Raw genomic sequence first — 15797 nt, forward strand, 5'->3', positions numbered from 1 at the left:
CCAGGGGTCATCTTGAGAGGGCAGCCTGCCTAAGAGGAGGGCCGAAACAGAGGACAGCTCCCCAACACATTTAAGCACCCAGATCTAGCTTCACATGAGGCCAAATCTATTTCCTGGACTTTTTAGTTATCTGGGCCAATAAACTTTCTTTCTTTTATTTTTGCTTAAAACATTTCAGGTTGTGTTTCTCTTGCTTACACCCAAGAGTCCTGACTAATCTGAATCTCCTCACCCCCACCCCCAGACCAGGTGCCCCACTCCACAGACACTGAACAGCCAAGACCAACCACCTCCTACTGAAAACTTTAATGAAATCAATAAGTTAATAAGTTAACAAAGTGAGGTACTTGCATATCCGAGAACCGGGTTGGTGGGGAACCTCGATCATGGAAGGAAGGAGGGCTTCTTCCCAAGTCTCCTTTGGTCATGGGGCGGTCCCAGCCTCCTGCCCCTCTCCACAGCTCTGTCTCTCAGGGGGCGGAGGTGTGGCTCTCTGGGGACGGTGTAGTGCGGGTGAGGTGAGCCAGGACAGGCTCCATCCAGGGCATGATGGTCACATGCAGAGGGCATGTGGGGGCAGGGGCTGGGCACCATGGGGCTGAGCAAGGTCCAACCCCAGCCCTGGCGCTGGTGCATGCAGGTCCCCAGTCATGAGATGCAGGCAGCTGGGCCTGAGCCCCTTATTCCCTGGTGCCCCACAGAGGGTCACCATTGTTCCACTCCCCATCACCCTCCTGCCACCTGCACTGGCTTTGCAGAAGAGGGACAAAGCGGTAGGGATACCAAAGAGGTGCTGGGGGCCTGAAGTGGATGGGGGCTTATGCGGTAAGGGGGCTGCCAACTGAAGTGAAGAGGAGGGTAAGGAAGGAGGGGAAACAGTGTGTGTGAGCGCCGTATGCGTAGTTAGTGCCTGGTGAATGGTACTTGCTTGACATATTATTCTCCTCTCTGGGAGTTAGAGCAACTAGGAGCAGGGCAAGCCTAGATAGAAGCGGCCCTGACAACCACCCCAGGGAAGGGCCTGGGGGCTTTCCAGGGCTGTCCAGACCCCAAGAGGCCTAGCCTTGAGTCGTGCTGTGGGGATACCAAGGAGGGCCCTTAGGGGCAGGCAGAGGCAGCAGTTAGGGCTCCTGGACCTGTGAGGAGTAAATCTTCTTGAGAAAGGGGAGCTGGTAAAGCTCTGGGGTGGGGCCTGGAGAGACCTGGGGTCACGTGAGAGCTCCCTCTCCTACCTGGGTGGGGTTGGTAGGAGTGGACATCGCCCTGCAAGACCAGGCCACTGGCCTCAGCTGCAGAGACCCAGCAAATGCTGAGTGGCTCTATGCTGATGTCTCCAAGTGTAGGTAATTGTGTTTGTCGACGTGAGTGTTGAGAGGCTACCTGTGTGTCTGGGGAAACTGTAGGGACATGTTTGTGTGACTGTGGGAGCACTGTCTGGGAGATTTGGGGGCAGAACACAGACAGTTATGCTGTCAGAGGTGTCTAGGGCCAGACGGGAGTGAACATTGGCAGGAAGAGGGAGCCCCTGGGAGTGGACACCTGCAGATGGGAAGAAAGGCCCAGGCACTGCCCTTGGGGAGGCAAGGGAGAAACAGGCCCCATGCTGGGAGGGGAGAGGTGGGGTTGATAAGCCAAAGATCAGGGATGGGGGTCACAGCCAAGCAGCCTGAGACCAGCTACAGCTGGGGGCCCATCTCCCAGGGCGGGAGGGGCAGAGGGACCCCATGGGGGTCCCCAAAGTTGCATATTTAACGTAGTTTGCATATATGGTGCCCACCTGCCTGGCGGCAGGCTCCTGTGCTTGTGGGTACCTGTGTGGGCACCGTGGGCCCACCCCCTAGTGGAGCGGGGTCTTGGCGGGAAGGCTTCCCTGCTCTGTCCGGAGGGCGGGCCAAAGGCCTCGCCTTGCATAGCTGGAAGCTGGGTCAGGGCCCCAGCGCCCTGCTCCCACTCCAGGGGCAGTGCCTCTGCCAGGCAGGCCCTGTCGGGCCTCGAAGGAATGGGCAGGGCACTGGGGGGCCCAGAGGCCGCCGGGCAGCCGCTGCCGCTGCCCTCCGTGCGGCCTGGCATCTCGCGCTCCTGAGGTGGGGCGGGTCGCTGGCACCCACGTCGGGTATCTCGCCCACCCAGGCAGCTCAATACTGCATGTGGCCTCTCTCCCCACGAGGGAGTGAGTTCAAGTAAGAGAGGAGTCCAGAGGCCTCAGAGGGCGGGTCCGAGCGCCAGGCCGAGGGGCTGGCCGTGTGCTGCCCCGCCCCCGAGAAGACCCTCAGTCCATGTTGGTGCTGACCGAGCGGGAGATGCTGAGCGTCTGTGCGGAGACGGAGATGTCCTCGTGGTCCACAGGGCTGTGGTAGTCGGAGGTGATGTCGGGGTCGAAGAGCGGCACTTGCACGGTGCCCAGGCTGGCCGAGGTGCCAGAGCGCAGGCAGCGCGAGTAAAAGCCCAGCAACAGGTCCAGCTTGTGCTCGATGGACTGCACCTGGGGGCGGGGCGCGGCTGGAGGCGGGGCCTGGCCCGGACTTGGGGGCGGGACGCGGCCGGGGGGCGGGGCTTTCCCGGGGAGGGTCGCATCTGGGAGGCGTGGCTCCTCCGGGAGGAGGTGCGACAGGAAAGGCGGAGCTCGGCCGGAGGGCGGAACGAAGCTGGGAACCTGGGGTTTATTCCCACCCACCCACCCCCCACCGCAATGAAATTTAGTTGTGACGGGTTGGGATAGTCCAGATGATCAAGAGAGACAAGTGAGGCAGGGTTAAATGAAGTAGATGGGACTTGGGCTTATCTGAGATGCTAGCAGCCTAGGGCGGGGCTTGGCCGGAGAAGGTTGGTTTATCAGGGTCCTTTAGCAGGGGTGGGCGGGCATTCTTGGAGGCGGGGCTTATCTGTGGGGCCGGGTCCACCTCGCAGCGGCTGCGTGGGCCCGGCTCGGGCTTGCAGCTCGGGTGCTCTGGGCTAAAGCTCTGAGAAGCGGACCCTCCCCTTGGGCCTAACCCGGGGGCCTTCCAGAACTTCTCGGTCATCGGCTATCTCCCCCACACCAGCGAAACTCCATCCCACACTCACCTGCTTCTCCACCTTGACCACACGTCCCATTATACTGATTTCATCCACCGCCTCCGTATCGGAGGGCCCTTTGTCACCCTTCTCGCGGGCTTTCCGGTCCCCGGGGCCCCGGCCGACAATCTGGTCCACACTGTGGGGAAAGGGAACTGTCAAAGGACCCAGATACTGGCCACCCCGCTTTCCTACAAGAATTCGAGCTCGCCTTCTGAAAGGGGAGACATTCACCTGGGTGGGAGCAGGCCATCTGAGAGAGGGGGCCAGTTTGCTGTGCCTAATGGAGAGACCAAGTTTAATGGAGGTGCCCGGTCGCTGCTTTGACCAGAGCCGAACCACCACCCACAAGCATGACAAGTAAAACAGCTGCCTGATGGAAGCTGGGTAGGAATGGACTGGAAGAGGGAGAGACACAAGTGGGGATGTGACTTATAAGGGGGACAAGGCTGAAGCTGGTCCACCTTACCTTTCTGCCCCCCTTTACAGCGACATACTTGAAAGTGTTACCTCTACCCTCTAGCTTCAATTTCTCTTTCCTGACTCTCTAAAACCTCTCTAATCAGGCTTTCATTCCCACCATTTCACCGAAACTACAGTTGTCAAAACACCAAAAGACCTCCATGTTGCTAAACTTGGTTCTCAGCCCTCAACTATGCTTGACCTGTTAGCAGCACCTGGCACATTTGATCATCCCTTCTTTCTGCACGTTCCTCATTTGGATTCCCAAACATCACTTTCACCCAGTTCTCCTACCTCACTCACCTCTCCTTCTCAGTCTCCTTTCCTGGTTCCTCCTTTATCTCCACAACCTCTTAACACTGCAGGACCCAGAGCTCACTCCTAGGACTTCTTTTTTTTCTTCTATTTATTCTCACTCACTAAATGATGTCTTCAGTTCCAGATTTTCCATTCCTCTATACACGGTTGACACCAAATCTATATCTCCAGCCCATACCTCTCCTCCGAACTCCACACTCCTGCCAGATCCACACTCCATTTAGCTGTCTGATGGGCATCACAAACCCAGCATGTCCCAACTTTCCTGATCGAAACTTGCTCCACTCATTGACTTCCCCCATGTCAATAAACAGCAACTTTTTCCTCTTGCTCAAGCCAAAAACTTCAGCTTTATCCTTGATTCTCTCTCTCTCTTTTTCCTCTTACACCCTATCTGAAAATGCTGTCAGCTCTACTTTCAGAACATATCTACAATCTGACCATTTCGCCTCGCCTTAATTGCTGCCACCTGGTCCACACCGCCATCATCTCTTGCCTGGACATCTGAATTAGCCCCCTCACTGGTCTCTCTTTTCATCCTAGCCCCCTATAGGCCATTCTCAACACAGCACCTAGGATGATCCTTTTAAAATGTACCTCAGATCACATCTGTCCTTTGTTCAAAACCCTCCAACGCTTGCGTCTTACTCTGGATGAACGCCAACATCTTTGCAGTGGCCCCCAGAACTTTATATAGTCTAAGTGCTATTAGCCTTCTAACCTCATCTCCTGCTTCCCTCATGCCAGGACAGGCACACTGGGCTGCTTACTGTTCCTAAAACATCACCCCAGACACCTGCCCATCTCCAAACTTTTGCACTTGCTGTTCCCTCTGGAAACTATTTAAACAAACCACAATCATGGGGCTATTTGCCTCACCTTCAATTTTTTTTTCTTAAATGTCACCTTCTTGCCTGTTTAAAAATCACAAATCTGAACACTTTAACCTTATTTTTCTTCTTAGCCTTTATCATCATCTGACAAGTTCTGGTTTCACTTACTATCATCTATTCTCCTTCCACTGGAATGAGAGCTCCATGAAGCAGAGGCCATTTGTTTCCCACCATATCCCCACTGTCTGGCAAGTAACAAATAAATGCCCAGTGACTATTTCTTAAGAGAACAAATGAATGGGCAGTGAAAATGCAGGCCACAAGAGGAAAAGGGCAAGGTGTAGGTGATTTGGTTCTTGGTGTGAGAATCTTCCTACACGCTGGGTGGAGAGAAAAGGAGTTGGAGGATTCCAGAGGCAAGAGGTGAGCAGCACTGAGGACAATTTGCCTTTCTATTATGAGATGCTGGGGGGTGGTTGGGGGGTGGGGTGTCGGTCACTGATAATTTTAAGCCTATTATTTTAGAACTGAGAAAGCAGTCATCTAAAGACGTCCTTGAAGCGAGCAGGTCAATAGGGTTCGCTTCAGGTTCAGTAAGGCTTCCCTGGTGGCTCAGATGGTGAAGAGTCTGCCTGCAACACAGAAGACCCAGGTTCCCTAGGTGGGGAAGATCCCCTGGGGAAAGAAATGGCAACCCACTCCAGCGTTCTTGCCTGGGAAATGCCATGGACAGAGGAACCTGACAGTCCATGGGGTCGCAAAGAGTCGGATGCGACTGAGCGACTAACACTTTCCCTTTCAGGTTCAATAACAGGTGCGGGTGGCAGGCTCCCGCTGCAATGCGCTGCAAGCAAGAAACACCAGCTCCCACCGCGGCCCCTAGGGAGCGCTAGGGCTGCATTCGGGCGCCCCGCAGAGGGGCTCCAGCAGGCCTCCTGCCAGAACTGGTGCCGCAGCCGTCCTGCCCCGCTCCCCCGTCCCCGGCCCGGCGCACCCACCGAGCCTGCAGACTCTTGATCCGGCCCAGCATGTCCAGGTGCCCTGCCGAGTACTGTTCAATGACGTCCTTCACGTCGTATGGTCGCAGCGTCTCTTTGAATTTCCTTTTGGCTACCAGGAACTTCAGGATCCTGTGGGGGTCGGGAGTCTCAGAGGACATTCTTTTCCAGCCCCCTCTCTGTCCTTTGCTACCTTGTCTAGCACGAGGCCACCTCCTGCCTGGGCCACCGCAGACAGCCACAGCTGGGTCTCTGGCCTCCCTCCCTCCCCTCCACGCCCCTGTCCCAGCCTCCTGAGTTTGTTTGGTCTTCTTTAATATGCAGTCACTGGTAGCGCCTGGACGGGGCCTGGTTTCTCTCTGCTGGGTGTGAACACTGCTGCTAAGGACAGCTTAGGGGAAGACACTTTTGCATATGCCTGTTAGCACTCCCGTGCTGGACCCTGGACACCCCAAATGGCATCAGATACTATCTCGGGAGCACTGGTCTGGAGTGGGCGACGAACAGGACACAGACAATTATGGGGTGATGTGGGCTATGTCAAGGAGTGGAGAAAGAGGACTGGGGACTATGAGAAGGGAGAGCTTGGCTGGGGAGGTCAGGAGACGTCCTGAGAAGTGATACCTTCCAGTCCCAGGGCAAGAGGAGGGGCATGAAGGGAGGCTTTGGGGACACAAACAGGTATGGAGGTGTGTGAGTGAGAGTCAGTCCAAAGTAGCCAGAACAGGATGTGAAGGAAAGGGGTTAATCAATGAGAGGTAGGGTGAGGGGTTATTCTGAAGATCCTAGCATCCCTGGCAGAGATTGGGCAATGGGAAGCTGGGGTGGTGGGGAAGGGGCCGCGTGGTTTACTCTGCTTTAGCATGACCATCCTCTGTCCACCTGTGTGGGTAGAGGATGTCCTGGAGGGGCAGAGTCCCAGGCAGGAAGACCCACTCCAGGGGATGAGGCTGATCTGGGAGTTGGGGTGGGGGGAGTTGGTGCAGTGGGGTGGAGATATAGAACAGCTGTGAGCAGTATGGGAGAGGGGCCTGAAAGGCTTCTGAGTCTGAGTCCAGGATGACTCCCATGGCTTGGGGCACAGGGTGGAGGATGGTGCCACTGCCTGACATGGGGTCATGGGAGGAGGAGCAGGACTGGGGCATGCTGGGTGAGAGGGGCCAAGGAGAGCTGACTTTGGCCAGGGGGAAGCTTGGGTGCTATGTTCCAGAAGCTGGTCCCTTGGAGGGGAGAGACAGGATGCATAAAGGAGGGGTGGGGAGAGGCGTTAGACTCTCTAGGAGAGGGGGTGTCCAGATGACTCTGATTTAAAAGAAACACAAAGGAAAGAGGCTTGCAGACAGGTGAATCAGCCTGGGAAGAGAGGGGGGTGAGTCTGGAAGGCCTAGGGGTGAAACTGGAGCTACAGGATGGACACAGAGATTAGGCTGGAACTCCATTCCAAGGAGTTTGGGAGCCAGATCCATGGCTACATGGCTAAAGAGCTCAGGGACTCTGGTCCCTGCTGAACTGTTAAGGGAGACAGCCAGTGAAGCCAGGAGGACAGGGGCCTTCAAACTTTTTGACCAAGAACTACAATAAGAAATAGTTTACAGAAACTAGTATATACACACACACACATAACTGAAATAGCAGTTTCATAAACATTTATTCTTACTATGAAGAATGCACTCTGATACTTTCTTTTTTCTTTTTTGCATGCTAACCACTAAATTGATTTCACTAAGTTGATTACAAACTGTTGTGACCTGTGGTTTGAACAGTATGGCTCTAGAGGAAATCCTGGGGGAAACAGACAGGCTGAGGTCAAGACTCCCGAGGGAAGACTCCATAAGTTTGAGTCACGGAGGCAAGAGGGGGATGAGACTTAGACACAGAGATGGGGTGACAGAGACCTAGGGAGAGCCAGGCAGATGCTGATACACAGCTAGGGAGACAGAAGTAAAGAGAAGAGGGCCCGACATACAGAGAGAGAGAGGTAAGGGACAGAAGCAGGGAGAAGACTATAGTGTGAGTAGAGGGACTGTGATGGGCAGCCATGCCCACCGCCCCCCCTGATCAGCCCTCCAGATGTGATGAGTCTGCACCAACCCAGCCGGGAGCATGTGCCACCTCCCCACCCCACCCACTCTCCAGGGACCCCGCCAGCCAGTATCGTCGAGGGTGCCAGGCAGGCAGCAGCTGGTATGCCAGGAGCTAGGCCAGGCCTGGCCACAAGGGCAGACCCCAGATGGGGAGCAGCAGTGGGTGGCCCACCTCCTGCTTCAGTCTCACCTGACGGAGCGGATGACCGTCTTCACAGCGGGCATGACGTCGTCCACAGTGAGCTCGCACTGGTAGCTCTTCTCCTCCGCCACTTCCTCCGAGGGGCCCTCTGAAAAGTCAGGAGCAGGGCGCCCAGGTGGTGGTGGCAGAAGGGAGTGCTTGCAACCTCTACCACCACCCAGAGCTCCAGAAAGGGCCCAGAGCCTTCCTGGGGGCACAAGCAGACCAGGTTCTTGCCCCCTGGCTGCCTTACCCAGGGGGAACACCTCAGTTTGCTGCAGGCCCATCTCCCCTGTGTACACATCTGGTGGCCGGTGAGTAGGAACCACCTTAGGGCACATCTGGTCTGGCCTGGGGCAAGTTGCACACAGCCCTGGAGGAAATCCCAGCAGCCCCACCATGCAGGACAGTGACACGGGGCTTGAGGCGTCTGCGCATTATTGCACATCAGCCTTATCCTTCAGCCAAGAGGGAATCCAGGGGCGGGCTCCCACCCCCAGCTCTGCTATGGCGGCTGCTTCTAAAGCAAGTCGTTCTCCTCCCTGCATGAGAGAAATGGCTTCTCCAAGGCTGGTGTCCGGCACTGCACAGACAGATGATGCTGTCCTGGCCCCACTGGGGCCAAAGGGCGGGGAGGTCAGGCAGTTTCTTGGCAGGAAAGAGGAGGCCCTGGGCACCAACCAGGCCCCAGGTCCCAGCACCCCCCACCTGGTTTGTGGAGTTCTGTAACTTTCCAGGAAAGGGCTGTGAGAGTGGTCAGCTAGCAGCAGGCTAGGGGATACAGCACAGACAGAGGCAGCACCGCTGGGTCCCCCCCCTCCAAAGTTCCTGTCCCTAACCTCCATCCTTGTCCACCCCCCTCTACACCACCCCCCCACCACCACCCAGGGGCCTGAAGCATGTCAATGAGAGAAGTCTTCCAGGGAATTTGGTCCAATCCTCTGTTTTTCAGAAGAAGACACCAAGGCACAGAAGAGGGCAGTAGCTTACCCAGGTCACAGTGTAAGTCTGGAACAGAGCTGGAACTCCAAAAAGCCACCTCTCTAAATGCAAGCCCACCAGATTCACAGCTTCAATATCCACAGGCTGGGCCAGCAAACAGGGGCAGGGTGGGGAGCATGGGCTACGGAGCTGGACAGACCTGCTTAAGGATATCAGCTCTGCCATCTCCTTGCTGAGAGGGCTCAGTCTCCCCATCTGTAAAATGGGGCTAGACACGACCCTACTGTTGCTAAGAGAAGTAGACAAGATAATCCAGAGTGCACAGTCAGGGCTCTCTTCAGCACGGATGGCCTCCTGATCCTCCCAGAGTTTGTAAGGCTGCTAGCTTTTGATGAGCACTTACTGTATTCCAGAACTCTTCTGTTCACCTACTGTGGGTAATCTCATATCATCCTCACAACAGTCCTATGAAGTAGATATGATCACTGTCCCCATTTTATAGATGTGGAAAATGAAGCCCAGGGAGATTAGGTTACCTGCCCAAGATAAATGACAAAGCCAGGATTCAAACCCAGGCAGCCTGGCTCCAAAGCCTGTGCTCTTTTTCTCTCTTTTTAAATAGTGGAGTTTTCCTAGGTGGCACTAGTGGTAAAGAACCGCCTGCCAGTGCAGGAGACATAACAGATTCAGGTTCAGTCCCTGGGTCGGGAAGATCCCCTAGAGGAGGGCATGGCAACTCACTCCAGTATTCTTGCCTGGAGAACGCTATGGACAGAGGAGCCTGGCTGGCTACAGTCCATAAGGTCACAAAGAGTCAGACATGACTGAAGTGACTTAACATAGCCAGTTCACAATGTTGTGATAGTTCAGAACAACTCAGCCATATATATACTTGTATCCATTCTCCCCCAAACTCCCCTCCTATCCAGCAAAGCCTATGTTCTTAACCGCTACCAAATGCCACCTCTATATTCTCCTCTGATTCTCAAACAGCCTGGAGCCCAGCAAAGCAAGTATTATGATGCCCATTTTACAGACCAGAAGACTGGTGCCCAAAGATGGTCAATCTGCTGCAAAGCTGGGGCTAGAACCAAGTGTTTTCACCCCCAGCCCAGACTCCAGGCCCGCCCTGCCATCCTCAGCGGGTCCTGGCCCCAGACCCGCAGGGGCTCACCCTCAGCTGAGGTGCGGGGTTTGAGTCTCAGAGAGGCCCGGAAGCGGGTGCGGTCATTGAAGCTCCAGCTCTTCTGCACCTTGGTGGGACTGCTGGCCTCACCCACCTGCTCGCTACTCGGCGAAGTGGGCATTGGCGGAGGTGCCAGATGCTGCTTGGAGGGGCCCGTCCGCCGCTGGGAGCTGCCCATGCGGATGCGGTCTTTGATGCCCATCCGGCTGCTGGCAGGGCAGGGCAGGTGGGGGAGAGAGTCAAGTTAGCTGCAGCTGGGGGTAGGTGTGAGTGGGGACACAGCTGACTTGGGACTTGGGGGGCAGTTACTGGGGCTGACTCTCCTCCAAGCAGAGATGTCCTAGGATGGGGAATGGGTGTGGTAAGGGGGGCCCTGACTCCTATGAGAAGCTGATCTGGGATCAGTCTGAACAACTCCGATCCCCACCCCCACCTCCCACCCATCATTGCCCGGAAAGATAAGGGTGCACAGGAGACAGATGTCAGAGTGGAAAGAGTGACAGAAACCCAAGAAGGGAGTCAGAGACAGACAGAGGACCGGGAGCTGGGCCTGGCCCAGGCCGGGGGCGGGGGGTGGAGGCAAGAGACCCCTCTGGGGACAGACAAGCTGCTGAGGGATGGAGAGGCTCACCTGGCCATGCACACTGAGTTAGACCCGCAGCTTGTCTCTGTACATGTGGGCCGGCTGTGTGGAGCTGAGGGTGTGTGCGTGTACGTGTGTACTGTGTGTGCTTGTGTGCACACAGGTGCCAGTGTGTGTGCCTATTTTCCTCCTTTGTCCTCCACTGGAGCTATCTGACCCCACCTGTTCAGGTCAGGGCTTCAGAACCTGGTACAGTTGTATAGCCAGTGCACTGCAAAATTCCAAAGGTCTCCATCATTCAGATTTCTGTGTGAATGAAATCACAGCCTGGAGGTATGCAGTGTACTAGCCTGCTGGGGGTCTTAGCCCTGTGGGTCTAGCCGCTGGGCCCACATGTATGTCCAGGCCATGGCTCGTGGGCCCCGCCGCCAACCCAGTGAGGGTCTGTAACCTGTTCTTCTCTGTCCACCCAGACGGATATCCTGCCCACATGACCTCCCACTGCCTCCTGCGCCTGCAGTTCAACAGCACCTGCACGTCTGTGTACATGTGAAGACATGTGTATGTATCTGTGTATGCGCTTAGACTCCCCTTCTCACACCCAAACTCCTCACCTATCCTCCAAATCTTGGAAGAAGACAAGTGAGGGGAGGCCTCGGGTGCCCCAGGACCGGCCCAGCGTACCCAGTGCCTGATAGAGTAACTCTCTGTCCAAGAGGTTCAAGGACCACGTTATCTCTGTTTGAATGGGACCTATGCAAACATCCCCATCCAGACAGCTCCTGGTGGTGTCACCGCCACCACCCTGCTGTGGTTGCCACTTGAAAGGCCCCCTTCAGACAGGTTTGGGGCCCTTGCACCTCGAATGTCCAGGGCCCCAGCTCAGGAGAACACCAACCAGTCTTAGAGGAATTCTGATGCGGGCGGGGAGCAGGGACCAGGGGAGGACACTGTGTCACCGGGTCTTGGAGACTTTCAGATCAAGGGTTGAGCAGGAGACAGATTCTAGTTTCAGAGCTGAGTGGGGGCCGGGGCCCTCCATGCCCGGGCATGGGGGATGGAGTATATAGAGCAAGGTGCTGCAGTGAGGGAGATCCCGGAAGGTGCTATCAGGAAGGCAGCTGGGAATGTATGTAGGGCCATCCTTAGGGGTAGGGACCTCTGCCCAGAGGGGAGAGGTAACAGGATAAGGATGGGGGCCCTGAGGATATCAGAAGGGAAGGATGGGGCGGCCCCCGCAATCCATCATGCTGTTGGCTGGCCCAGGATTTCCTCAGCACATACCAAAGATTCCAACCAAAGTTTGAGGCTGGCTCTCCCAAACTTTCCTCCGCAGAGCAGTTCCTTCAGGCTCTTCTCATGCTGGCAAGCACCCACCACCCGACCCAGGCCACGCGACCACCCCCTCTGTCCTCCGCTTCTTCAAGGGGCAGAGGAAGAGAGGGGGGCAGAGAAGGCCCTGACAGTCAGCCAAGGGCCCAGGAGTCTGGATTTCTGGGCCCGGCACATCACTCCAGCGCTGTTCTGGGGAAAGGGGCTGACCTCCCTGTCATGAGAAGTGTGCGAGCCATACTGAGCTTGCACCCAGCAGGACTCATGAAGGAAGGGATGTGAGCACTTGCCCTAGAGGTCTTGAAAGGTCTCTCTCCAGCTCTGATTCTGTGATGGTTGAAGGAGCTTCTAGCCTGATTTGTGGGATTCTGTAACTTTCCAGCCAGCCAGAGACCCTGGGCTCCTTTTCAGTGTAAGAAGGCACTGTTTTCCCAGAAGTGGCCCTGGATTCCAGCGCCTTGGGCAGGGCCCAGAAAATGGCTCACGTCAGCCTCTCTGGAGCCTAAAAGCTCAAAGAAAATGGAAAGAAACCTGGCACACAGTGGGCATCAGAAGAGCACACAAGGTCCCGGCTGGCTGCCTGAGCCTTTTCGGCTCTCAGCCACGTTGGGTGGCGGGTTCCATAGTTACCACCGCTATTTTACCGATATGGAAGGGGGTCCCTAAGCTTCCAAGGTCACAGAGCTCCTCCGCATGGAACAAGGACTGGAACCCAGTTTTCTATGATTTCAGAGGCTGTGTTCTTTCTCTGGGAGGAGCCAACAGGAGAGGGTCTCTGGCAGTAATTCTCAGCTGGGGATTATTTTGCTCACTAGGGGACATTTGGCTGGAGACATTTTTGGTTGTCTCCCTGGGTGGAGAGGGACGTGCTCCTAGCATCTAGGTAGAGGCCAAGGATGCAGCTAATCATGCTGAACAATGCATAGGACAGCCTCCAACAATAAGGAATTTTCTGGCCCAAAACATCAGTGGTGCCAGTGATTTCAGCATCATTGGTGGCTGGGGGACAGGTGTGTGAGCTTAACTGGGGCATCCCTGTAAGAGAGGGCAAGCTCAGGGCACAGGCTGCCTTCTGACTGCTTGGCTGGACCCAACCCCCTGTGCTCACTTCCACAGGGATTTCTTTAAGCACTCCATCTGCCCGCCAAACACCAGGCTCGCAGACGGTCGGAGGCAGCCTACCTGTTCTGATGCTGAATACAGCCTCTCTCTTCGAGACTGTGGAAACAGCCCTGGCCTTGCCCGTCCTGCCCACCACGCCCACAGAGCCCAAGGAATCTTGCAAAGGGTGACAGCTGACCCAGAGTTTCCTCGGTTTTACCCTCCAGCGTGTTCCCTCCAGCAGTGGTTTCCAAGCACATACCATAACAGTAAATCGCGTGAGGCACATTTATCTAGCACTTCCTCTGAGCCAGGCACAGTTTGAGTGGAAACAGATCCTAGTATCACCCTCATTTTACATCTGAGGAAGTGGAGGCACAGAAGGCTTGCACCCAAGGCCCCCAGCCAGATTCAGAACGGAGCCACATTTCTAAGAAACTCTGCTTCTGGGTCGAGCAGCGAGGACCTCTGTCACCCTTCTCCTCCTCACGGTCCAGCCCCCAAACCCGCCCCCCCAATCCACAAGACTGCCAAGGCACTTTGGGATGCTCAGGACTCTTAAGCCCCAGCTGCCAGGCAGTGCCAACAGAATGAGGTTCTCACGGGGCTTTTGTGACCCAGCTTTAGCTCCCGACCTCCATGACAGGCTGCAACAGCCGAGCTCTCTCACCTCCTCCCCTTGGTGTTCGCCACCCTCTGCTTGCTCCTTGAGTCGTGTTGCTCACACCGCGTGGCAGTTACTCCTTGCAACTCTCTAGGTACCATATTTTATTCATCACTGTGTTCCTAGTGCAGGGCCTGGCACAGGGCAGGTACCAAGGAATGTAGTGGTGAGGCGGCTAACGAGCTGGGCTCTGGAGTTAGTGAAGGGGGCACCAACCCCAGCCCCTTCAGGCATCTGCTAGGACCTCAGTGGGCAGTACGGAGCCAGGAAGCTAAAGGCCTGGAAAAAGTCAGAGTGGGGAGGACCCTCCGAGAGCCTCTAGTTCAATCTGCCCATTCCACAGATGGGAAACTGAGGTCCAAAGAAGGAAAGCAATCTGGCCAAGATCACATGAGGCTGGGGTGGGGCAGCATCAGCAGCAGAGCCAGAACTCATCCCAAGGCTCCTGTAGGTGTCCCTCCTGACAGACTGAGGACCAAGCCCAGGTCCCCAGACCTGGCAGAAGCATCCCCAGGAAGGCAAGGGGCTCATCAGGGCCCCAAGGCAGACGGCAGGCGGCAGGCACATGCACCTTATCTTTGGCCCATCCTGTCTCCCTCTCCAGCCCCAGAACTGGGTGGGGCAAGGAGAAGCGGGGACAGGAGGAGCAGGCGAGGGGGTACCTCGGTCTCCAGCTGGCGTGGATCCGAAAGAAACTCCGTTTATTACTAAACATCTGGCTGGAAAGTGGAGAACAAGACACAACAGAGGTTAGTGGGAAGGAGGCAGGTGGGCAGAGCATGGGGAGCTGCCAGGATGGGGCCAGCCTCCTGTGGCTGGTGAGAGAGAAGGACCCCCCCCATTCAAATCATCCTCCAGCCCACATGCCTAGAGGACAGAGGTTCTCCAGCTTTGCATAAGGATCTCATGGGGAGCATGTTAAATATGCAGAATTCCGTGCCTCTTCTCTAGAGATGCTCATTCCGCAGCTTGGGGAGAGGTCCAGGTATCTCTGCATGATGAACAAATGTCCCATGGGATGCCGACACAGGAAGTTGGGGGCGATGCTCTGAAAACCACTGTCTTAGCGTCTCATCACAAAACCCACGGAGAGAGGTGCTGGCTCTGGCATAGCCACCTCTCAGGAAGTCCTTGTCGTCCTGGGAACATGCTCAGCCTGGGTTAGTCCACAAGCACCACTAAGGCTGTGGCCAACCAGATGTGTGTGTGCGTGTGGGTGTGTGTGTTTAGGGAGTGGTCCTGTCTTGAGTACCCAGCCCACAGGGCCCAGATAGCCAAGATTAAGGATCTGGCCATTTGGTCTGCGGCCTGATCTCCTAGGGGGCTTCCCAAGTGGTGCTAGTGGTAAAGAACCCACCTGCCAATAGAGAAGACATAAGAGACATGGGTTCGATCCCTAGGTCAGGAAGATTCTCCTGGAGGCGGGCATCGCAACCCACTCCAGTATTCTTGCCTGGAGAATCCCATGGACAGAGGAGCCTAGCAGGCTACAGTCCATGGGGTCGCAGAGAGTCGGACATGACTGAAGTGACTTAGCACACTCACACTAATGTCCTAGAAGTCACAGTTCAGCCCCCTGGGGTCTGGGGAATAAGGAACACCCCGCCACCATCACCATGAGTCCCAGCCACACAGACACTGCAGGGCAGACACACACAGGCTGGGAGTCAGTGATGGCCGAGCCCTCAGTGGTCATCTGTTCCTAGGCTTTGGGGGGCTCAGAGACCCAGAGTGGCTGTTGGGGGGTGGTACAGATGCTGGGGTCCATGATAAGCTCCATTCCCGGTACCTTCCTACTCAGGCAAAGAGAAACCAGAACAAACTGAAGCTGCAAAGAGCGCTGGCTCAGGCTGTGGGCAGGGTTGCTCAAATGCCAAAACTTCTGAGCTTCTGCCTGTCTGCTGTGGTTGGGTCGGGGCAAGGATAACACTGTGGGACATTCAGATAGTGACAGAGAATATGCATGGGCTACACCATGGACCCTCTTCCAGGGACCTCCAGCCTGGCCTGGGCAATCACACGTCCCCTCCTCCCAGAGACCTAGAGGGATCTCCCTCTA

The 15797-nt window shown here is 55.9% G+C and overlaps 1 protein-coding gene across 2 annotated transcripts in view; it reads right to left on the bottom strand.

The window, feature by feature from the left end:
* Positions 1-291: 291 nt before the first annotated feature.
* The window catches only part of KCNQ4 (potassium voltage-gated channel subfamily Q member 4), a 56444-nt gene continuing 40938 nt past the window's right edge, over positions 292-15797 (bottom strand). Inside the window, exons 10-14 of one of the 2 annotated variants that reach the window (XM_043877678.1) lie at positions 10047-10267; positions 7940-8039; positions 5666-5797; positions 3064-3193; positions 292-2482 (exon numbers count right to left, since the gene is read on the bottom strand). In XM_043877678.1, coding sequence (XP_043733613.1) covers positions 2270-2482; positions 3064-3193; positions 5666-5797; positions 7940-8039; positions 10047-10267 — 796 coding nt within the window. In that variant the 3' untranslated portion in view covers positions 292-2269. The remainder of the gene's footprint in view (positions 2483-3063; positions 3194-5665; positions 5798-7939; positions 8040-10046; positions 10268-15797) is intronic. The other variant, XM_043877679.1, reaches the window with a different exon arrangement.

This window comes from Cervus elaphus, chromosome 20 (genome assembly GCF_910594005.1).
Source record: "Cervus elaphus chromosome 20, mCerEla1.1, whole genome shotgun sequence".
Lineage (NCBI taxonomy): Eukaryota > Metazoa > Chordata > Mammalia > Artiodactyla > Cervidae > Cervus > Cervus elaphus.